The 23231-nt window shown below is 45.7% G+C and overlaps 1 protein-coding gene and 1 long non-coding RNA gene across 4 annotated transcripts in view; one reads left to right on the top strand and one right to left on the bottom strand.

Annotated features, from left to right (window-relative positions):
- The window catches only part of SORL1 (sortilin related receptor 1), a 101609-nt gene that overhangs the window by 10100 nt on the left and 68278 nt on the right, over positions 1-23231 (top strand). For all 3 annotated transcript variants that reach the window (XM_084611842.1, XM_084611843.1, XM_084611841.1), the window contains exons 2-6: positions 7179-7295; positions 9455-9580; positions 11897-12058; positions 18708-18775; positions 20449-20629. In XM_084611842.1, the coding sequence (XP_084467968.1) occupies positions 7179-7295; positions 9455-9580; positions 11897-12058; positions 18708-18775; positions 20449-20629 (654 nt within the window). The remainder of the gene's footprint in view (positions 1-7178; positions 7296-9454; positions 9581-11896; positions 12059-18707; positions 18776-20448; positions 20630-23231) is intronic.
- On the bottom strand, positions 7338-15390 carry LOC311511337. The gene is made up of 3 exons (XR_014709263.1): positions 15271-15390; positions 14916-14999; positions 7338-7829 (listed from the first exon to the last, which is right to left on the bottom strand). It is a non-coding gene; the product is annotated as an uncharacterized lncRNA (long non-coding RNA).

The following is a 23231-nucleotide window of genomic DNA, read 5'->3' as shown; positions in this document are numbered from 1 at the left end:
AAATCTTGTCAGTGGGCAGCTGGAAGTCTAGTCAGTTTCAGATACTGCACTTGCCCTGCCTAAAACCACAGTCTGCTTTTGAGCCTCTCTCACCTGCTGTTGGCCTATGGAAGGTCCACAGAGATGGGAAACAAGGAGAGGACTCTACAGAGTGTTGCCAAATGACTTAAGTAAATAAACTGAACAGAATATATATATTTTTTTTAATCTGAGAGACACTACTTGTAACAAAGTTAAATGCTTCAGACCAATGTTTTTAAGTGATGGTATCCCTTTAACTTGAATGTACACAGCTGTCAGCCTTTTGAATGACTGTTTTTGTTACTCCTAGACTTCAGAACAATGTAACAAAATTTGTTTAAATTCCACATTTTGGAAGAGATCCATACAAGGAAGGGAGAAGATGATCAAATACTTAGACACACATTTGTGCAGTACTGGTTGTTTGAAGTGCATAGCAGCAGCCTCCAAGTATTTCTCTCTCAGAACTTTCATTAATAAAGTTGCTTGGGGGAGGGAAGCGGGGAGCCCATGCTGTTGTTGGAGTCATATAGTCAGATTGCTGATTCACAGCAGAATGAATTCACTGATGCAGATGACTGAGCCCATTAAGAAGAGCTTTAATGACAGGTATTTGGCCACCACTACATTTGTGTGTTTTTAAGTATTATGATTTGTAAATTTTTTTTTTTAAATTAAGTTACTGTCTCAGTCATGGCCTGGAGAAACTCTATAGCATTAGGGGAGGGGGCACAATCTATTGAGTCCTGCTGCTGAGATCCTTAGCAAAGGGGCTGGTCAGTGTCAGCTGTGGTGGGGACACTTGCCCTCAAATTAGATTAAGTTCGTCAGTTTATTTCAGAACAGCACCTGTTTAATTAGATGAGTGCTAACCCCCATACTGGGCACACTGATTCAGCATCCACACAAAATTGCACTCATTTAACTTCAGTATAAAAATGATATTTTAGTTAAATAGGTACAACTGTGTGTGCAGAGCAGCCTCACAACAGCTACACAGCCTGGTAATAACTTTTAAGGGTATAAAATGCGTTTAAACAGCAGTATTTTTGTAGTTGTTGGAAGTGCTAAAATATGAAGGTAGAGGGTTGTTGAAACACAGCAAACCTTCTCCCCTCCTGAGCCATTCTACAGGCCAAGCTAAATAGATCAGAATCTAGCTTTGCTCATCTGTGTAGATATCTGCATTAGAATGCTGGGTGCCAGAGAATATTACCCCTTTCACAGAAAGAAACAAAATGCAGGAGCAGTAAAGATGCCCAGTGGCTGTTTCCCCAGGCTAGTCTGTTGGTCTACATTAGCAATTACCTGCTTGTAATTCTGCAAAGGACAGTGCTTGTAGGTGGAGCTGCTGGGGTGGACATCTTGTTGCTTCAGCTAAGCAGTGGTTCCAGTAAGGAGAAAATAATTAAATACAAAAAAACCCCACAACTGGAAGAGATCCAGTAGCAAAATGCTAAACTACAAATACAGGAAAATCTTCACTGCATTTTGACTTGATTTTTCCCTTCTGAACTTTTCAGTAGCTTCTGTATTAGCAGGACAACAATTAGAATTTCATGCAGATTTCATACCTACTTAATCACTTGGCAAAGACCAAAACACATCTCCATTAAGTGGAACTGATGCAAATACTGTCTCAATTAAACAGCAGACTTTGCCATTCCCTCTCATTAGGCTAAATCAGTTCCTGGGGACATTTTCCCCAGTTAAGCAGAGCACTGTGCACTCTGGCATGTGGAGAGTTGCCAAGATTTAAAAGGTTTTTAAGGAAGGCACCCCAGGGCCAGGAGAGTTAGATTGTTAGGTTCTAGGATAACATAAACCTTCCTTTACAGTTCACTTTATATAAAACATTCAGGTGATAAGCATCAGACATTACCAACCTGGGGCATAATTTAGACCAGCAAACCAAAGAAACAAGGCTCAGAGGCCCATTACTAATCCCTACAGCCATTCAGTTCCTAGTAGTTCCCCCCCAGGATCATAAGACTGCACAGCAACAGACTGGAGTCTCTTCAGGGAGGATCGGAGGAATAAAAGCAGAGGCAGAGAGAATTCCTAATTCTGGGTCAGCGCTTCACAGGAAGCTTGAGAATAAAAAAGGGAAAGCCCTTTTGCTAGATTCCCTACCTAATAGCTCAAAGAGCCTACATACTAACTAACCTCCTAAGACTCTTGCTACCCTGCTCAGCTGTATGATCCTTCTCAGAAAAACTTCACCAACTGGTGAGTTTAGCCTCTATATAAAGACTCAACCTTAAATAGGCTTGTTAAAGGTGACAGGGTCACCTGGGGGCTGACTGGCTGATGTTCCTAATAAAACTCAGCTGTCTTCCTTCTCCTCCGAAACACAGTCCCCCCTCCCACTCCATTCCTCAGGAGTTTGGCCTAGAGCCTAAGGGATTTAGGCACCCAACTTCCATAGGTGTCTTGGGCAAGGTATATGAGCTAGCATCATTTGAAAGAACCAAGGAGGTTTGTTCCTGTGTGTACAGCAGGGTGAGATGTTACGCCCACACCACGGGCTGTGGTACATGCTATCACAGTCTTGGGTTCATCCAAATTTTCCCCAGTATAAAGAAAAGGAAACACAAAATGCAACTGTAAATATGATCAAGGGGAATCAGGTTGGGACCAGAACATTTTCAGTGGAGGGGCTTCAGGTAGGGAACACTCCCAGAGGAGATCAGGTGCATCCAGAATCTGACTGTCTTTAGGGAACGCTGCAAAACTGTCCTCTTCAGAAAGGGCTTTTGGCCATCAGAATGACACACCATTGACAGCCTCTCTAAATCCCTTCCAACAATCAATTAAAAAAAAGAGGAAATCCATAAAATCTATCCCCCAAACAGAAAACCAAACTACCCTATCCCCAGAGTTGTGACCCCAAAAGGGAGAAATGCCATTAATTCCATGAAATTCACTAGGGACTTCAATAGGTGTTGTTGATTTTGGGTGGCAAGTGCCCTGATACTGCAGTGATGGGTGGCGGTGGACTTCTTTGGCTTTCTTGTTTAATCCCACAAGTTTTCCATAATGGTCCAGTGTGGAGGAGGCTTTTGGGAATTCATAGCAGGCTAAAGCAAAACCTCTGATCCAAACCCTTGAGAATGTTGGGGTGCATGAGAGCCCCACTTTTAAACTTGGCATCATTTAGTAGCAAAAAACCTCACTGTGCCTCCCAAATGTTCCTCATCCCGTGGAATGTTGCTTATTTCAGATTTGATGTCCCCTCACTTTTGCTGCTGAAAATTATTGCGATTGCAAATAAAGCAGCATGGAACTAAGGGGGCAGAGAGAGCTATTTATGCTACAGGAGGGAAGCCTGCATTTCAGGTTTCCTGCCATCATAAGGTGTGGTTTTTTTTTTTGCGTGTCCCTCGTTTTGGGTCTCTTCCACATGTTTGGGCTTTGGCAGGTTGAGAGGTGTGCTGCCAGAATTATCTAGTGCCTGGCTTTTGCCTGCTTGGTGTGTGCACCGTAGACCCTCATGCTCACAGTAGCCTTGTTGGTGCTAGTCATTGACTGAGACAATAGTTGATGTAAGTCCGTGTGGCAGAATCAGGCCCATTGTTGTTGCTAGCCCTGTACAAAGATTAATCCATGCAACACCCCTGTGAGATAGGTATTATTACCTTCCTTGCACAGCGTGGGGGAAACTGAGGCACAGAACTGTGATGAATTTAAAGTCCAAGGGCACCCACTGAGTCACTGGCACAGCTGGGCTTAGACCTCACAAATTCTGAGCCCCCCCCCCCGCACACTCAACTACCCCCAGCTCTTTTATTCATTAGAAACTGTGCGAGGCTGGTGCTTGCTTTATTTGCTGACCTACATCTCCTGAGCATTTGCTGATACGTTGCTTTGGCTCATCTCGCCTGTGTCAGGGGGTTTCTCTTACTGACAGGCAGTGAGTGACTCAGCGAGGGTGCACCAGGGAGTTGATCACGTGACCCCATGGGCTGCTGCTGCCAGGTCATAGGAACATTTTCATTTTTCCTTTTCTTTTCTTGCATGTAGCAGTTACATAAGTGCAGTTTTTATTTCATTCCCTTTTTCCCAGCAGCGCTCTCAGGATAATGGCTTTGTGTTTTAAAGGCTTATTTTCCAATTGCTAGAAGATTCTCCAAAAGCCTTAACACAGGCTGCAGTCCTATGGTGGACAGGGGGAGCTTTCCCATAGTAAAGAGTGCGAGGACGGCTTGCAAATTTGACCCTGCATTTTTTACAGGGCCCCCCAACTCCCTGAGCCTGCGTCTCCAGTCCCTGCAGCGCCTGTGACCATGCACAGGTGCAGAATGGATGTAAAATGCAAATCTGAATGGTAACCATTCACACTCACTTCACACTGCTGTAAATGACTGCACAGGGTGGGTAACTAGGCCCCTTCAATCAATCTGAGGCCTTATCTACACTCAAAACATGTACCAGTTTAGTTAAACTGGATTAAACTGCCATATGGACACTCTTATTTCAGCTAAAGCATGGGTTATTAAGGTTCCAGTCCAACAAGGCACTTAAACTTTAAGTATGGGTGTCGTCTGCTAGGCATATGCTTGTGTATCTTGCTGGACTGGGGCCTATTACTATACAAATTACTGCAGCAAGGTGTCAGAATAGCAGCCGTGTTAGTCTGTATTCGCAAAAAGAAAAGGAGGACTTGTAGCACCTTAGAGACTAACCAATTTATTTGAGCATGAGCTTTCGTGAGTGAGCTGTAGCTCACAAAAGCTTATGCTCAGATAAATTGGTTAGTCTCTAAGGTGCCACAAGTACTCCTTTTCTTTTTGTAGCAAGGTGTAAATTTTTAATGGTGAGAGTAATTAACTGTTGGAATGATTTTACCAGGGGCTGTGTTGGATTCTCCATCACAAACAATGTTTAATTGCTGATTGGATGTTTTGCTAAAGAGATGTGCTAGGAATTACCTGCGGGGGAAGTTGTGTGGTTTGTGGCATACAGAACGTCAGATTAGATGGTCACAATGGTCCCTTCTGGTCTTGGAATCTGTGAACAGGAGTGCCATTAATAATCTCAGTGTTATGGCTAGAAATAGTCCTAAAGTGCCAGAGATCATCAGGGGGGTGAGGAATTGCCTATTTCAGGTGGTGCCGGTTGAAGGCAATGGCAGAAGGATCAGCTCTACAGGAGGGCTTTGCTATGTAAACAGAGGGGGTTTTAGTCTAGGCAGAAGGTTTACCAGTCACCTTCCAAGCTGTCTTTCTGGTTGAATGGCAGCATGCATATCTGTCACTCTCTCCCCTTTCATTGGCATCAGGATAGCCTTGGGTATAATTGCTGGCATCCCTCTGACATAATTGCAGTAGGCCAATTTTTATACATGGCCTCTTGCAGAGCCGGAGAACAATGGAGCTGAGCTACACAACTGAATGGAAAGAATTGGGTTGGTCTGGGTCACAGCAACCTGTAGTGACTTTTAGATACAAAGCACTCTTGGCTTTTTCCTTTAAGCTTGGTTTAGGAACTGGTGTAGTGTGGGCATTGTTCTAAGGAACTGGTTTCCTTAAAAACAAACAAAGAAAAAAAAAAAACCAAAGAGAAAGTAGCACTGATGAGAGGCACTAGACACACGACCCTGCTGATTGAATCTAGTTCTCCGAAGAACAGATATCAGTGTTGGGGAAGCTTGTACCGCTGCTCTTTGTTAACATGCTTCACCTCTCCTTGTTGAAGACCCTCCAGCATGAGGAGGAGGAGGAGGGCTCAAGTCATAACAGCTCATTCAGGCCCTGATCCAGCAAAGCACTTAAGTACCTGAGTGGTGCCCTTGAAATCAATGGAACTGCCCCTGTGCTTAAAGCTAGGCATGTGCTTTGGGAGCCTCAGTCCTTTGAGGGGGACCAGTTATGAAGGCACTCTTTTGTGGTGTGTACTACAGCAGTAGAAGGGCACCTCCAAACTTATTTCTCAGAAACATCCACATAGCTAGCTGAGAATTACAACTCCCAGTTCCTACTAACTGGAGCTGAATATGAACAGGCCACCTCAAGCAGTAGTTCTTACCACAAATTTTTTGGTGGCCTCAGCGTTCGGTCACCAAATCTTGCTGGTGGCCACTATGACAATTTTCCCTAAAATAATTAATGTCGGAAAAAACAAATGTATGTACATACACAAGGCCAAATCATAGTAATTTATTTATGTAGGGTTTTTATTTGCACACAACAATAATAATGCAGTTGTCTCTTTTCTTTACTGGACCTAAACAGAATAAAAACACAGATAAGGTATTTTGCATGTTCTTGTCCTTGTTGTTTTTTTTTTGGTTGTGGCTTTTGGTTTTTTGTAGACTTGCTAGCTAGTAAGTCTGCTCCTATGAAAAAGTGATATTCGTACATTTGTTAATATCACTTTTTCACAGGAGCAGACTTGTTATCTAGCTCTGAGGCAGTGACGAGTAATACTTACAAACATACGTATACCACTTTTCACTGCAGATTTACTCAGCCCGGTCGAGCTGGGGGACAAATTAAGCCCTGGATGGGGGGGTGCGCAGGGAGACAGTGGGGGCCAAGGCCAATGGGGTAGATGGGTGAGGGGGGTGGCAAGCCCAGAGGCCAGGGAAACGGTGCTCTCTACTGCATAGCCAAAACCCAGAGCCCCAAATCCCCTGGTCAGAGCCCATGGCTGGAGCCTACCACCTGCCACCCACCACCCTAGGCCTGAAGCTGGAAGCCTGAGCCCCACCGCCCCCGGGAAGGTGGGGAACACACACCAGCTGTCTGGTGCTTGTGGCTCCAAAGGGGGGCAGGGCCCAACCCCTCCTTGCAGCTCCAGGGGAGGAACCACTGCTTTGCCCCCACCCTCAGTGACCGCCCAGGAGGCTGGGGCCACATTTGAGAAATGTGGACCTAGAGAATCCATGCACTGTGTCAAAGCAGCAGTTCCTGAGCTGTCCTGTCCTCCAAGGGCATAGTCCTAAAATCAGACTTCTGCATGCTAGTGTCTTCATGGTGACACGGAACATTCAGTTTCTTTATATGAATTAAATCAGTTCCTACAACCATTTTTCTCCATCCTCGCACATTCCTAGGGAAGAGAGAAAGAAATTGACTTGTGTGGGGGTTGTCCACATATTTCTATGTCCAGGGCCCTGGCTCACCATTTTAATATTCATTTTGTTTGGGTTTCAGGTCAGCCTGAATGATTCTCACAATCAGATGGTCGTTCACTGGGCAGGAGAAAAGAGCAATGTGATTGTGGCCTTGGCTAGAGACAGTCTGGGGTTACTGAGGCCCAAGAAAAGTGATGTAAGTATGGGGATTTTTTATTATTATTACTACAGAGGGAGACTTGGAAGTACTATTTTGTGAGGGGACACATTTTAATCTATTTTACTGCTTGGTAAGAACGGGCTTTTCTGTTTATGCTTGAAAGACAATGGCCTATTCATCTGGATTTCAGGTATTAGACCTATAGACTTTCTTGCCCCATAGATTCCCATTGGGCTAGGGCTGACTCAACCATGAGCCTGCCCAGGCAGACAAATGGAGTCCTAGTGATCTGCATCATATTGTTTGTAAAATTTCCTTTACTGTGTGCTGTTAATGGCAGGTAAGGGAAAGGAAACTGAGACTTGACAAGTTTCCTGAATGTCTTTTCCCTTGGTGAGAGGGGGAATCGGTCTCTCCTCAACGTATCACAAGGTTCAGCTTCCAAAGCCCATTGTTCCTTCCAAGACGCCATATCTCCATACTAGATTCTAGTTCCCTGCGACCCCTTCCACACGCTGGGCATCATGGCACCTGCTATCCTCAGGGCTTCTCCGAAGGGCGTTCCATGCACTGTAATAGAAAAGCCAAGACATGAATGCAGAAGTATAGGGCCCAGTATGAATACGTTATTTAGCCCTTCCTCTTATACTGGGCTGTGTTTATCTGGCTATCTTATAATCTTGGTGTGTTTGTGGTGGCACTCCCTACTTCACTGTATTCACCTGCCCGCAAGAAACTGTTCGTTTCTGTGAATTTGTGCTGGAGAGAGGTGGCAGATTGATAGTCCCAGAAAATGTAGCTCTCGCTCTCTCTTTACGCTCTGAGCAAAAACAGTGCAGGCCTCACCAAACTGGCTTGTGCCAACATACTTTAACCCAACTCTGGAGGGCAAAGAAGGGGTTTCATTCTCCTTGCCTCATTAAATCATTGGCCTCTCATCTCTGCCTGCAAGAAGAGGGAGCAGAGCGTCAATTGTTGTGGCTGTTACTGTAAGGTGGACACCTGCTCAGAATGAACTAATCGGAAGCCCCTGCTGGTGCATTTCACACAGGCCAGCAAACGAGAATCGCAGGGTGATGTCTTTTGGTTTATAGCAGCTCAGGCTTGATTCATACGGGGGCAGCAGGTACCACTGAAAATAAAAATAAGAACCACCATTTACTAGTTATAGCTTTTGGGCCAGATTCACCCCTGCCCTGCACCTTGTGTAGCCATGGCTACAGCTATGGAAAGCAGGTGTAAAACACTACCCCAGTCAAAGGAGTAGCACTTGACATTCATTTTGCACTGGCATAAATGACTGCCTAAGGGACAGGGCAGGGGTGACTGCACTTCTGTGGTATCACTACACAGAATGGCAGATACCCCATTTCTGGTGATAAAGTCAACGACTGTGGCGATAAGTGTTGAACGGCCCCCTCTCTAGAGAGGAAAAGTTCTGTATCCCATTTCCAGGCACCTAGACAAGACATTCCTCATATCACTACAACAATGCGCAAGTAATTGTAAGCTCTTTGGAGGCAGGGACTGTCTTTTTGTTGTGTTTGTACAGCACCTAGCACAACAGGGTACTGGTCCATGACTGGGGCTGCTAGATGCTGTGGTCATACAAATAATAAATATTAATGCACGCACTGAAATATTCATGGACGTTGGCTGGAGAGAGAGAGAGGACGTAGATAGTTAACTACCTGTCTGTTCTGCCAGCTGGATAGAGACCATTGGAACAGCTTGCTTAGGAAACTACTTCAGGTCTGTCTCGGTGGGATAAGGTAAGTAAGTAATATCTTTTGGTGGACCAACTTCTGTTGGTGAAAGAAAGCTTTCGAGCTGCATTGAGCTCTTCTTTGGGCCCTCATAGCTTGAGTGTCTCTTTCACCAACAGAATTTGGTCCAATAAAAGATTTCACCTCCCACCCCTTTGTCTCAAATATCATTGGCCCAACAAGACTACAATAATACTACGAACAGTATTGGCTTAGGCTTTTATTGCCTTGGCTTTTGGCACACAGCCGGTGCAGAGTGTACAAATCTTGTCATGTTATAGTCTTTCCCTTTGTGCATTACCCTGTGTATATTTTTCCCCATAGTGCATAAAACTTGAAGAAGCCATTGTTCTCAAGAGCAAGGAAGGGACTGCCATCAGGGAAATTAAATCTGTCTCTCCATAACAGCAGGAGCTTTTTCTTTTGCAGGTTTATGTGTCATATGACTATGGGAAGGCCTTTAAAAAGATATCGGAGAAATTCAGCTTCGGTGCAGGGAACACCAGCGATGTGGCCATCTCACAGTTCTACCACAGCCCTGCTGACAACAAAAGGGTAAGAAATGAACAAGCAGAAATAAGGCTTTCCCATCACACACAAGTTGTACAGCTTTAACTATCCCAGTGGACAGGTGCTTTATACTGGTATCTCTATTCTTGTACATGAAGGGGAATAAGCTACTCATGTATAAAGACACCTTTAGAGCATTAGAACTTCATCCACACTAGGAGATGTGCCAGCATAATGATGCTGGTAAAAATTCACACCCCTAGCTAAACTAGTTACACCAGTACAAAACCTAAATAGGCTACATAAATGAAGCTTCCCCTCTCCAGTTTTAAGAGGCTCTTAAAAGCCCATTACTGCCATGCCAGCTATAGTGAATCTTGTCCATTTGTATAGAATATTCTTTTTATTGTTCTCTTCCCCAGTGTCTGTCTGGCCTTAGTCTATGAGCTGGAACAATACCTAATTCTTATGTAGCGTTGGTAAACAGTAGATCTCAAAGCGCTTTACAAAGGAGTCAGTATCATTATCCCCATTTTACAGATAGAGAAACTGAGGCACAGAGCATTAAAGTGATTTGCCCAAAGGAACCCAGTAGACCAGTGGGAATAAAATCCAGCTCTCAGTCCACCATGCTGTCGACTAGACAAACCTGTCTGGTTAGGTGTTTTAATGGGGCAATCTTTCCCATGTGTCAGGAAAGCACTCAGGAGATTGTATGTGCTTCTGCAAATAGAAGTAGTGTTTATATAATGTTCTTTGCTAGCTTTTTTATTATTATTATTAAAGGATTGCTTAGTGTTGCAGGAAGTAGCTCCAAGGTTTACAGCAGAAAGAAAACGTGTGTCTCTTGGGAGTTATAAATTGAATTTGATCAAGAAAATTGACTGTTCCTAGGGAAGAAAGAAGTACACCCAGTAATTTTAGTTTCTCTAGTAGGAACCTAGGCAGCTTTGTTATGTGCCATTTGTGTAATTCTGTAGGAGCAAATTGTGCCCAGGGAGTGGGGGCAAACCAACGACAGGTTCCCACCTCCCACCCCTCCTGCAGGGTTTAAAATCTATGGCAAAAAAGCAGGCGGATGGGTGAACAAGACAGCCAAGTTCAATGCTTCCTGGAAGAGGTGGGGTTAATGGTTTCTTGAAGGTGCAGACAGGATGGTGAGGAAGAAGGCTTAGAGGCAAGAATGGTGAAGGAGACCTTAGGGTTCAACAGGTGTCTGAGCAACAACCGTTCAGTTTGTGGAAGGTGCGAAATGCAACAGAAACCTAAATTCCTCTGTGCTGGATGAGGGCCAGTCTATGGCATGGGTCCATGACCCCTCTTTGGCATGCAGCCCCACTCCACCACCTACAGAGTGGGTCCACAAACGCTCTGTAGCACGTGGCCCCACTCCACAGGGCTTCTCTTGCATCCCACTCTTAAGTGGTGCACCAACCCAATAACCTTGAACACTGAGCTGGAAAGCTGAAGGTGAAGTGGGTTAGTAATCAGTCAGCTTGACTTAATCCATCCCTAGTCTTATCTCCTGCCTGCCCCTGTGTCCATGGGGGAAACTTCATATTTCCTCTGGGAAGTTACTCCATTGTGAGATTCCATTTAATTGTGCCCTAGTGACTGCAAGTCAAGTTTGCAAGTTAAAAGATTCCTCCTCCCCTCCTGCATCCCCCCCCCCCCCCCAACTTCCATCCCTGAAAACTTACCCTGGGATCAGAGAGTCAGGTTAGAACCTTCCTGGCTTGTAAATCTCAGAGGCTTTAGGGGGATATACATTGGGGACAAGACAGGACCTGAGCCTAGGAACCAAGAAACAGAATGAGAACCTACATCACCAAGTTCCGCCTTCACTTACACCTTTGCAATTCCCTTGTCTTCAGTGTAGTTGCACAGGTGTTCCTTGGCCCTGCAACTGAAACTTAGCTACCAGTCCTGATGATAGTGGGGGGGAGGGGAACGGCAAAGTCTCCAGCTAGCTCTGCTAGAGTGGTCTTGATCCTGCTGTGCTTACAGGGTAAAAAGCAGCAAGGCGCTTTTTTCTTCCCTGAGCAGAACGGATGTTAGTGTGTTCCTTGTGCAGTAGCTAGGCCCTGAGACAGTGCTCTTGCCTCTTCCAGGTGCTGTCTTTAGTGTAGGTTGTATCGTAGCAAACATCCCAGGTAGCTCAGCTCCAGTTCTGCTAGAATGAGTATTGCAGATACAGGATGCATTCCACTGCAGATAGGTTTAGATGGTAAGCTCTCCTGCACTGCCTTTGCAGTCCATATTCCACTACTGACGTAGGCTTCCTTGTTCTGTACGGTTATATCATCTTCTGCTTATAATTCCCATTGGCTGACTGTTTTTGTTCCTGTTTCCCCTCTCCAGTACATCTTTGTGGATGCCTACACCCAGTACCTCTGGATCACCATGGACTTCTGCAGCAATATCCAGGGCTTCTCTATTCCATTCAGAGCCGCAGATCTGCTGTTACACAGTAGGATCCCTAACCTTGTTTTGGGCTTCGATAGGTCTCATCCCAACAAACAGGTGAGGAGCTGCAGTCGGAGATGAGTGCCAAGTAACGCTGCTTCTGTTGCTTTTCTGAGTACCTAAACTGCTACATACGTGTTGGGAGGTTTGCTGCGAGATGTGCTTGATGGAAGAGGTGCAGTGCACCTCTTCCCTTTTGCATATGGGGTTGAGAAGCATTTGACTCCAGTCATCTATCCATCCATCATTTTGATAAGGCAGCTATCCATGTGGTATCCATCTTCCATCCTTACTCTGGTGTTACAGTCAAACTGAGTAAGCAATAATACTTCAAGTGATGGTGTGGGTGTGTGCCACATGTGGGATATGCATGCACACCCTGTGCCGAGTCTGGAATGTGTGTGTGTTTGTATGCGTATTTATTTTATTTTACAAGCAGGGTCTGTTGGTCTGCCCATGTGCTGTAGCTCTCATGCTCCGAATGGAGGGCATAAAAGATGGTGCAGGCTGATGCCTCTCCAGTTTCACATTCACAAAATTCATGGGGGCTGGAAGAGAGACTCAGAAAATATCTGATGGAAGAGGTAATGAAGCCCCTATCAGATCTGGGCCGGGGGACCCCTCACCCCCTGTAAATCAGTCTCAATAAACAGGCAGCGGCTCTCCGAGCACGAGCTGGGGAATGGAGGCTAAGGCTGTTAAGCCGAAGGAGAAGGTTTCACATGAGTGTAAGGGGCACTCATAGGTGTAAGGACAAGCCATCCTTGTCTAAAGCTGCCCTGAAGAGAAAGGATCCCTCTCCAACCCTATCAAAGTCAGGAGAGCTGGCATGTACAAGCGCCAAGAATTTCGGCCCGAGTAAATCTAGGCAAGAGAAGGAGGTGCACAAGGGTATGCCTCCGGCAGTTCCAGTATCGACTCTGGTGGCGAAGACTTGAAACAAACAGCTCTGGTGCTCCGACCCACTTCTGGAGTTGGTGTGTTACTGGTAACACAGCCCTGAAGGGAGCCGACTGCTGTGGTGACCAGGGAATCTCTGGCTCCTATGGTGCCACCAGTGGCCACTCCTCTTACTCTAGGGCAGCCTGAGATCTACGTCTACCCAGAAGACATCTTTGCTCTTCCCTGTCCTCATTCATCTCTATCCGGACCATCTCTTCCTGACACAGGAAGAGACTCTTTCCTCCCACCTTTGAGGCGCGGCCATCGATAACGTCGGTTCCACTGGAGGTACGGGATCCAGCTTTCTCTTGGGATGAGTCACAGGCCCTGCAGGAGTCTCTGCAGCATCAGACAGAGCTGAACGGGACAGGAGTGCAAGATCAGGGTTCCAGCCTCTGACCAGACATGATTGTCCAAGAGACAGGTGGTCCCCTATGCCATGGGGTCCTCCTCTGCCGATTGATCCATTCTGCTGGCTATATTGGGGACCAGGGAAGCCCTACATTAGTCACCCAGGATTGGTTCACGAGTCCTATTTGCTGTTGCCTGGCCATCCACAACCAGCCCTGTTTGAGTATTTGGAGGAAGAAGGTGAGCCAGATCTGACAGTTTTGTGAGCAAACTCGTAGTCTTTCCCAGTGAGGCAGTAACTCCATCTTCTCCATCTCTACTGGATGACTTCAAGCAATATCAAGAGCTCATGCACAGGCTTATGGCAGAGCAACAGATTTTGCTTGAGGAAGTCCAGGAACCTCAGCAGAGTTTACTAGACATTCTTCAGTCTTGTGGTCCCAGTCAAGTGGCCCTCTATGTCAATGAGGCCATCATGGACCAGCAAAGACAGTTGGTCACACTTCTGCTTGTTCTGCTTCTGCTCCCAAGAGGGACAAGAGCATATGCCATGGGGGTGGAGGGAAGAGTTTTTGTTCTCTCAACCACCACTGAACTCTTTGGTGGTGCAGGTGGCTGCAGAGCGGTCCAAGCAACAACACCCAAAGACTACTCCCTCTGATAAGAGATGTGACTTGACTTCCTAGGAAGTCAGGTCTGCTCTTCCACCTCCCCCCAGTTCAGTTTATTGAATTATCAGGCCCTCTTGGCCAAACAGGATTTCACCAATTATACCAAGCTTATGAATTTACGGACAAGCTCCCTGAAGAGGATAGAGTCTACTTCCAGGCCTCAGTGGATGAGGGCAGATTGGCCTCCACCGTTCCCTCCAGGCCGCAGCGGATGCAGCAGATACTGTGTCTAGGATGATGTCTGTGCTGTTATGAGGAGAGAGACTCATGGTTGCAGTCCTCAGTTTTCCCTAGAGGTGCAGAGTACCATCCAGAATCTGCCCTTGGTATAACCAGCCTGTTCCACGAGAAGGCAGATGAGTCTTTCCACTCCCTTAAAGACTCAAGGACAAAGTTTCACTTGCTGGACACTTATACCCCTGCTCTCAAAAGAAAACACCATTGATGGGGTGTAGGGCACCTCCTCAGCCTTGTGCGTTAAATCAATGTCCTCAGCAACCACCATACAAGAGACGTGTTTATAGACGCAGGAACCCAGCCTCTGCAACATCCACCGCCACATCAAACTCTGACCCCCAACGAAGTTTCTTTTGAGGGGATTGTCAAGACCCACTCCCTTTATTGATGCCTCTTCATTCCCCTCCTCAGATATTCAGAGGTCGCCTTACCCCATTTGCCAAAAACTGGAGGGGCCTAACTACAGACAGTTGGGTATTAGCCACCATGAATTATTTCTGTCTGATAGAGGTGCTGGTAAATCCTACGTACGAACCCCCTTCCCAGTTCCTTTTCAGCTAGCTAACACCAGAAGAGTCAGTAAGCTGGTGGCACTCATGGCAGACCCACCACATACTCCCTGCTACAAAGAAAAAGAGTCTCATTGTGCCCACACCCCAGATTCATCCCTAAAGTAATTTCTAAGTTCCATATGAGTCAGATCATTCACTTACCTGTCTTTTTCTCTAAACGGCATGCCTTGGAAGAGGAGAGACAGCTGCATTCTCTGGACGTCTGATGGGCTTTGACCTTTTTCTCTACAAAGAACAAAGGAATTAGAAAGGCTCCTAAACTGTTTTTTTCCCCCCATAGCAGAGCAATTGAGGGGGGGGTCAAGCTATATAAGCTCAGAGATTTTCCAAATGGATCTTGCGGTGTATTACCCTCAGTTACCAATTAGCTCACATTCCTCCGCCTGGAAGGGTGAAGGGCTCATTCCACCAGAGGGTAAGCTGCTTCGACTGCATCTCTGAGAGACATACCTGTACTGGCGATATGTAGTGCAGCTACGTGAAGCTCTTTGCATACCTTCAGGAGACATTACGCTCTGGTCCAGTCATCAGCTGCTGATGCAGCCGAGGGGCAAGCAGTATTCCAGTCAGCTATCACTTCTGTGTCCTCGCACCCAGCCCGTGTGAGACTACTGCTTGTTAATCTCCCACCTGTGGAATATACACTGGACCATCAAAGAAGAAATGGCGTTTAGTTGCCTGGAACTGGAAGTTCTTCGGGATGTGTTGTCCCTATTTGTATTCCACTACCTGCCCTCTGTCCCCTTTGCTGCAAATGGTTTGGACTGCGGTAGAAATGGGAAAGTGGCCGCATCACCTTTTATGCCCTTGATTGAGAGCATGAGGAGAGCTACAGCACACGTATGGGCCAGCGGACACTGCTGGTAAAAATATCCTGGATGAGGAAATTGAGGCACACCGAGAGCTTAAGAGACTCACCCAAGATCACACAACGCATCAGGGACAAAGCCAGGGTGTGAACCCAGGAGTTCCGACTTTCTGGTCCATTCCTCAGGCACATCCTTTAGCAATCTTACTTAATTTAAGACCTGTCATAGAGAGAAGGTGAACTAGAGCCCACTTCAAAGAAGACGTAAGCCTTATTTGTACTCTACCCTGGGAAGAAGCAGGGAGGCTAACAAACACTAGGTTGTTGCATGTTTTGCAGGCTTTATGGTTGGCAGTGGCCAAGTGTTTGTCTTGGAAAGTCACATACCACTATCATGTGGGTTTGTGTTTTGATATCTCCTTGCCATAATTAGTAGATGATTTCTTCACCCAGGGTAGAGCACACAGAACATCCACTACTGTCCCAGCCCTACTTAGCCAGGATACTCCCTTTTAAATAGATAAATGCATTTTCCCTTGGGCAGCAAGGATAAAAGTGGTGGGATTTTTTTTGGGGGGGGGGGCAGAATCAGCCTTCGACAGGCTCCCCTGTGCCCCTTCCCCCCAGTCCTACTGATCCACTGACTGCATCATTAGTAACTCATGCCAGATCACTGCCTGTAAAGTCAGCAATGACCTTTGGATCATTTACCATGGGCTGGCGGTTTTGCGTTGCAAAGGTTTGCATTGCAGATGTTTGCAGTTGGCCTTGCGCCGCACGTTGCTGCTTTGGCACAAATGGCTTCTTTTTGGGCTGGGGGTGGGGCCATAATGGGTGGGTGCCAAAGCTTTTTAAATACTTGTGCCTACACCTTTTAAAGCTAGATCCCCCTCGCCTAAAACACAAATGAAAGTCTAGTGCTCCCTACAGTCCGATCTTTAAGTTACATACTAGGGGGCTGGATTCTGTGCTGCACCATCAGACAGCCAGCACAGAAGGCACACAGGCGTAGTTTGGAGAAAGGTAAGCTTTATGCCACCTGTGTGTGTTGTCCCGATTCTGGGCTGCTGCTGGAATGTGTGAAGTGAGTCCTACAAAAAGGATAGAGCAGCCCCCAAACCCCTCTAACTTAAAGCAGCCTCCTCGGGGTTACCCCGTGCTCACAACCTGCACAGTGCTGAACTCAATACCTACTCCTGCGCTTAGTCTCAGCCTGTCTACTCCTTTGCCTGACATGCTCCTGCACCTTGGGAATTCACCCCCAGGACTTCGCAATTCATTTGTGTACCCCGTACACAGCTGGAACGATGTATAAGGGTCAGAATTGGCCCCTGTGTTTTTATTAGCTGCTGTCACTAGGCTAGCTGAGAATGCAGAGACAGGGTTGATCTTGCGGTTTGATCAGTTGTCCAAGTCAGAACTTTTGGGTTCTCATCCCTGTTTTGCAGCTGACTCACTGTGTGATTGGTTAGATCATGTCACTGAAGTCTAATTTATCTATTTGTAAGACAGATAATACTTACCTTCTTTGTAAGGGTCTACATTCATGTTTGCAAAAGCTTTTGGATATCTGCAGAAGAAAGGTGCCATGGAAGCACAGAGTAATATTTTAGAGGATTAAATAAATGTGCTGTGTCTCTGAAATGGAAAGGACTAAGACTAATGCTCACACATCACTTCTATCAGACATCACCATTCTGCTAGATCAGTGAAAGGGCAATAACCAGTCCTGAGTCACTGTACTGCAGACTGTTACAGCCTTGTACTCTTAATTCTGAGCTAAAGAGCTTAATTCTCCTCTCTGAATGTGCTGAACTACATTGCTAATGGGTGGCAATGTTGCCTTTAGAAGTCATGCTAGATTTATTGGTGATCACTGCCTTTTGAAATCGAACTGTGACACTGAACATTGGGTCTGCAATCTAGCTGGTTCCTTGCACAAACCAGCAATAAATGTAATTATTATGATTTAAGTGCCAACAGGGTGGCTGGTATTGTAATAGAAACAGTGCCCCTGAGGCATCACGCTTGCTATTGCTTTCACATTAGAAGTTATTCCTAATTCTGATTAGCCTCCTGCAAGGACGTCTCTGCAGGCAGTAATATTGCATGTGTCCAGGTTTTAGGACTGCACATTCACCTGAACCTGGCATCTGGCTCCTGCACATTTACAAGCAGATAATAGTTGCTCCTGGCAGCATTCACTTGTAGAATAGTAGTACATGGAGCTGCTTCGAGTGAGAATCCAGGTCCCCATGTCAGCCCTGCTTATGTAGTGTATGATTTGGGGAGCAACAGAGCAGATTTCCAGAATTTAGCCCTTTAGTTTTTATCCAGCCTGGGCAATGATTTAGGCTCTAGTGCAGGGATGGGCAAACTTTTTGGCCTGAGGGCCACATCTGGGTATGGAAATTGTATGGTGGGCCATGAATGCTCATGAAATTGGGGTGCAGGGCTCTGGCTGATGGTGTGGGCTCTGGGGTGGGGCCAGAAATGAGGAGTTCAGAGTGCAGGAGGGGGCTCCAGGCTGGGGGTGTGGGCTCTGGGGCGGTGTGATGTGGGGTGTAGGAGGGTGCTCCAGGCTGGGACCAAGGGGTTTGGAGGGCAGAAGGGGGAATCAGGGCTGGGGTGGGGGTGTGGGCTCTGGGGTGGGTCCAGAAATGAGGAGTTCAGCATGCAGGAGGGGGCTCCAGGCTGGGGCACAGGGGGGGGGGGGGGAGGAAATCAGGGCTGAGGGAGGGGGTTGGGGCACAAGAGGGGATCGGGGGTGCAGGCGCCAGGTGGCGCTTACCTCACGCAGCTCCTGGAAGCAGCGACATGTCCCCACTCCGGCTCCTATCTGGAGGTGCGGCCAGGCGGCTCCGCACGCTGCCCTGTTCACAGATGTTTCCCCTGCAGCTCCCATTAGCTTCCGAACCTTGGCATGCGGAGCGGCCTCAGACCCCGCTCCTCGGCTGGAGTGCGGAGAGCAAGGCCTGGGGCTTGCCCTGCTCCCAGCAGGAACTCAAGGGCCGGATTAAACCGGCTGGAGAACCGGTTGTAGCCCACGGGCCGTAGTTTGCCCATCCCTGCTCTAGTGCCTAGAATATCTCAGTCCCACCTGTGTCTGACATTTTGTATTGCAGCTCTGGCAATCTGACGATTTTGGGCAGACCTGGATAATGATTCAGGAACACGTGAAATCTTTTTCTTGGTATGTACTGGATCTTTGAGTCACTTTGGAACCTTTTCCCCCCTTTATGTCCTCCCAGGCCTCCTTATTTCTTCCCCATCCTTTGCCAAGAACTCATAGAAGATGCTGGCAAGTACTGAGATACAGAACTCTGTTCACCCCCAAAGTTAACCCTGTAATAAGTGGCAATCAGATCACAGCAGTTTACCATGGGGATATGGGGCAGAAGCATGACAGAAGAAAGCTAACAGTACTCTGAGCTTCTCCAGCTTCTCCATATTATGCCCCCACAGCTAAGGATTATGAAGCTGTGTTGGTATTTGGATAGAGTCTGAGAAGGAAAAACCAGCATATAGCTGGTGTTGGTGGGTCAGTAGGGTGCCCTGTCAGTTGATTTTGACCTGTGAGGCTAAGGGACATGGATTATCTTTTTCTTCCATGTTTGTACAGCACCTAGCACCTGGAATACTGATCTAGGACTGGAGTCCCTAGGCACTGCAGCAAGACATAATACTAAGAGGCACTTTTAAAAGCCATTTTTAAAACTTACTGTTCATTAAAGAGTAGGGGTGTCTTGCCCCCCCAAAAAATCTAACTCATGCAGTTATTCCCTGAACTCCTTCTGCAGTTTCAGGTAGAGACTGTTCTCCTTCACTTCCAGTCCTAAATTGTTGTTGTGCACTGTTAAACAGCTGCAGCAAAATATCAGAATCAAGATCTGTTATGTGGGTCTGAGGGGACAGTTTTACTCTAATCATTAACTGCAATGAGAGCCTTTTGAATGAAAGACCTCTTAAGATTTAAACTCCTATTGACATAAATGGCACATGATCAGGCCTTAATAGAGCTAATGAAAGTCCCTGGAGATCAAAACTACTTACATCTATTTCATGCCATCAGTTTGCCGTGAAACTTGCACTAAGGGCCCCATTTCCGATTGGGAGGTGATTTTTTGCTTGTTCCTTGAGTGGTCACTATAAAGAGATTTCAGAGTACTAAACAAAAATTAGCACATGCTCTCCAGTTATTGATTGCTCTGCCATTGTGATTACTTTTGTTGTCCAGTACAAGAATCCATCAGTTTCTAACTTGCAGGTTTTTTTTACATTCTACTGATAAGTAACTTGCCTTGATAAATCTCTGAAACATGCACATGGGACTGAACCAAAACCATCTCTCTGTACATGTTGAATGTTATTTATTAACTTTAATAAAATACTCCTCTTATAACTTGTATGGCGGTTGGGGAGAAAATGGACTTTCAGATGGATTATGAAGAACGAACAAGGAAAAAGATAATAAAACATTGCAATTTCCTTGGTTTTCCACCAGCTGTTGAGCTGCCTACTTGGTCTTTTCAGTGTATCTTGAACATCAATTAAAAAACGGGGGGGAAATGTCAGATTTTTTTGCAGTTGTCACCCTTTATTTTGACCAGCTGTTCTGTGAGTGGTTTGAAAATCGAAATCAGAATTTCGATCCAAATTTTGCAAATAACCTCTCTTTAGGAGGTGAGCCAAAACCCTGGATCTCATTATCCAATTTCAGGGTGTTCAAAATTCTGATCCAAGTTTTGATGTTTGAGCCCATCTCTTGTTAAATGACTTGCTTATAAATACCTGGTGCTATCTTGATCGTGGCGTGAGCACAAAAAAAAATATACCTGCCTTTTTTTTTTCTTTTTTAAATACAAGGGGCATTGACCCATATGATAAGCTGAAGACAGTTTACATAGAACGACATGAGCCTACAGGGTCCTCAACTATAATTCGCAGCACAGATTTCTTTCAAACCAGGGAAAATAAAGAAATTGTTCTGGAAGAGGTTGAAGACTTCCAGCTCAGGGACAAGTATCTGTTTGCCACAAAGACTGTGGTAAGTAGCATGTAAGAAAAATCACTGTGTAGGCTGATGTAATACATTGATCTGCTGGGTGACAGTGGGCAAGTCACTTCACTGCCTTGGTTTCCCCATCTGAAACACAGGAATAGTGATACTGACCTACTTTGTAAAGTAGTTTGAGATCTATAGATGAAAAGCACTATATAAGGAGCTAGGTATTATGATTTGAATCCCATCTAACACCCTTTGAAGTCAGTGGAAGGGCTCTGATTTCATGGAACTGAATTGGGCTCCGAACATGCAGTATAGTAACAGACAGTGCTTAGCTCGTCAGGCTCCATTAATGACAGAACAAAAGTAAGGGAACATACTTTAGGCCTTGAGGCAAAGCATTAAAGATTGTGTAAAAAGGTCATGGTCAGTTTGAGAAGGAAAAATTGGCTGGAGTTAGTGAGCTGACTTCATTATCCGTTAGTGACTGGTGCTTAGCCTTGTGCTTTCTAAGAGAAATACAGCTCCTGACACCAGGGGTGAAAATTAAAAAAACCCACAGCATATTAACAAACAGCACCCTGGACATGCCAGTCAGTACTTCTGCTGAGAGCTGACACGCATTTGAACGAATAGTCTAGAGAGATGATTAGAGCATTTAGCAGGTCTAAAACTATGCCTACTGCTGCATCAGAGTACTTTGAGATGTTTTATTGCGTCCACTGTAAAAGCACCACCATGCTGTGTGGATAAATAGAGGAGTTCAGTCTCCAGGGCTGTTCATCTGGCATCTTACCCTAGCACACATGAACAAGAATGGCTAAATGGCTCTGTTGGAAAGACATGGTCTAAAATGACCAGATAAAGAAAAATACTGACACTTCGTCTAACAATTTGCAGTGCAGGATTAATAGGAGATCCGCTTGGAACAGCAGTTTTTTTATATATTTGATTTTAGGGAGTTAGGCAGAACTAGGTCAGGCTGCAAAGGGCTCGAATTCTGGCAGGAAAGAACTAGATGCTTATAAGTAAAGGGAAAGCAGAAATTGACGATAGTGGAATGGAGCTAGGAAAAGAGGATATATGCCTGCAATAATTTAGTTAGAAGGACACGTGTCAAATAGATTAAGGCCACTAAATTGACCGACTTCAAAATTATTCTAATCTGATATGAAAAGCTTTATTTCCGCCCGCCCCCCCTCCGAATAAACACATGATGTTTTTATCCTAACATTATCGACTTTTTAACAAGCCAGCCCCTAGCCACTTCTCTGTGGTTCCCCCAAAATGTTTAATGCTTCTGTGGTTTCTGCAGCATTAAGTCACGAGCGTACACGGGGAGCAGGAGTAATGTTTACCCTTAGCCATGTGAATACTCAACAGGTAAAAGCATGCCTGAAGAGAATGGTTTGAAGGACACTTTAAATTGCTAAAAGTTGAGTCCTGCAAAAACTGAAACCCTCAACTTTTTGAATATATTGAGCTGGCACTGGGCCTGTTCCGAAGCGGGATCAGGCCCTGAGTCATATGAGAGAGTTAAGATATTCTCTCTTGCTTTATTGTCAATGGGAGCTGCATGCTTTTTAATGCTAAATTAACCCAAATAGGAAGCAGACATTGCAAGTTTGTACTCTGTTGTCTTGTTTTGTGAGATACAGGCCTTTGTCCCCCATGTCTTTCTTATATTGCCCCCATTACCTTAGTATCTAAGCTCCTCATAATCTTTAATGCATTTTTCCTCACAATGACCCTCTGAGGGAGGGTAGTGCTATTATCCCCATTTTACAGCTGGGAAACTAAGGCACGGAGAGTCTAAATGACTTGCCAAGGACATACCGTGAGTCTGTGGCAGAGCAGGGAATTGAACCTGAACCCCATACTAGTGCCTCAATCATTGGCTCAGTCTTCCTTATTGCTGTCGAAGTGGATGAGATCAGTCCCCAGTGCTGCAGATTTGGGGGAGAGGTTTTCAGGATGTCCCTCTGCCCGTTGTTCCCCTTGGCAATACAGTTATAACAATCTGAGCACTTTTGAGTAACAGAAGAAAATTTGCTATTTTTAAATATCCAACTTGGGAGCATGAAGTTTAGCAGCATCGCCAACCGTAAATGTTCAAAATTCCCAAGTCAGGCCCCAAAAAATCATGAGATTTTTAACAATGTAATAAAATTTATTTTTTATTTGGTTTGCCTGCTGGATTTTTAGCCTTTAGGATTCACTTGGGTTACATTTTCAAGTTTTCCTCTGCAACCATGAGGATTAGTAAAAAAAGTTGAATCTCACATAATCCAATGACTCCTGGAGCTTGGGCTTTAAGTCAAACAACTATTGTGAAAATTGCAATAAAATTGGGTGAGTGGACAATATTGAGTTAGGCACCTAAATCCATATTTAGGCATTGTAATGGGGGCTCAGCATTTTGAGTGGGGCCAGCCTCATTTGCTCACTGTGGGGTTGATACACCTCATCACACAGTTGATTCTCTGTTGAGACAAACAACCATGACCAAGGAGCCCAGGACTCCTTGCAGGACTGAGCAAACTATCAGTCTGTAGCCCCTGAGCCTCCTGGCTAAGGCAAATAAAAGCAGTTTAGGGGAGGGGAGGGGAGAATCTGACCTTCTGTGCAGGGCAGAGTGAGCAAT

The sequence above is a fragment of the Lepidochelys olivacea genome, assembly GCF_965140295.1.
Source record: "Lepidochelys olivacea isolate rLepOli2 genome assembly, chromosome: 22".
NCBI classification, from domain to species: Eukaryota; Metazoa; Chordata; order Testudines; family Cheloniidae; genus Lepidochelys; species Lepidochelys olivacea.
Note: the sequence above shows the minus strand (reverse complement) of the source record. Positions and strands in the feature narration are given on the sequence as shown.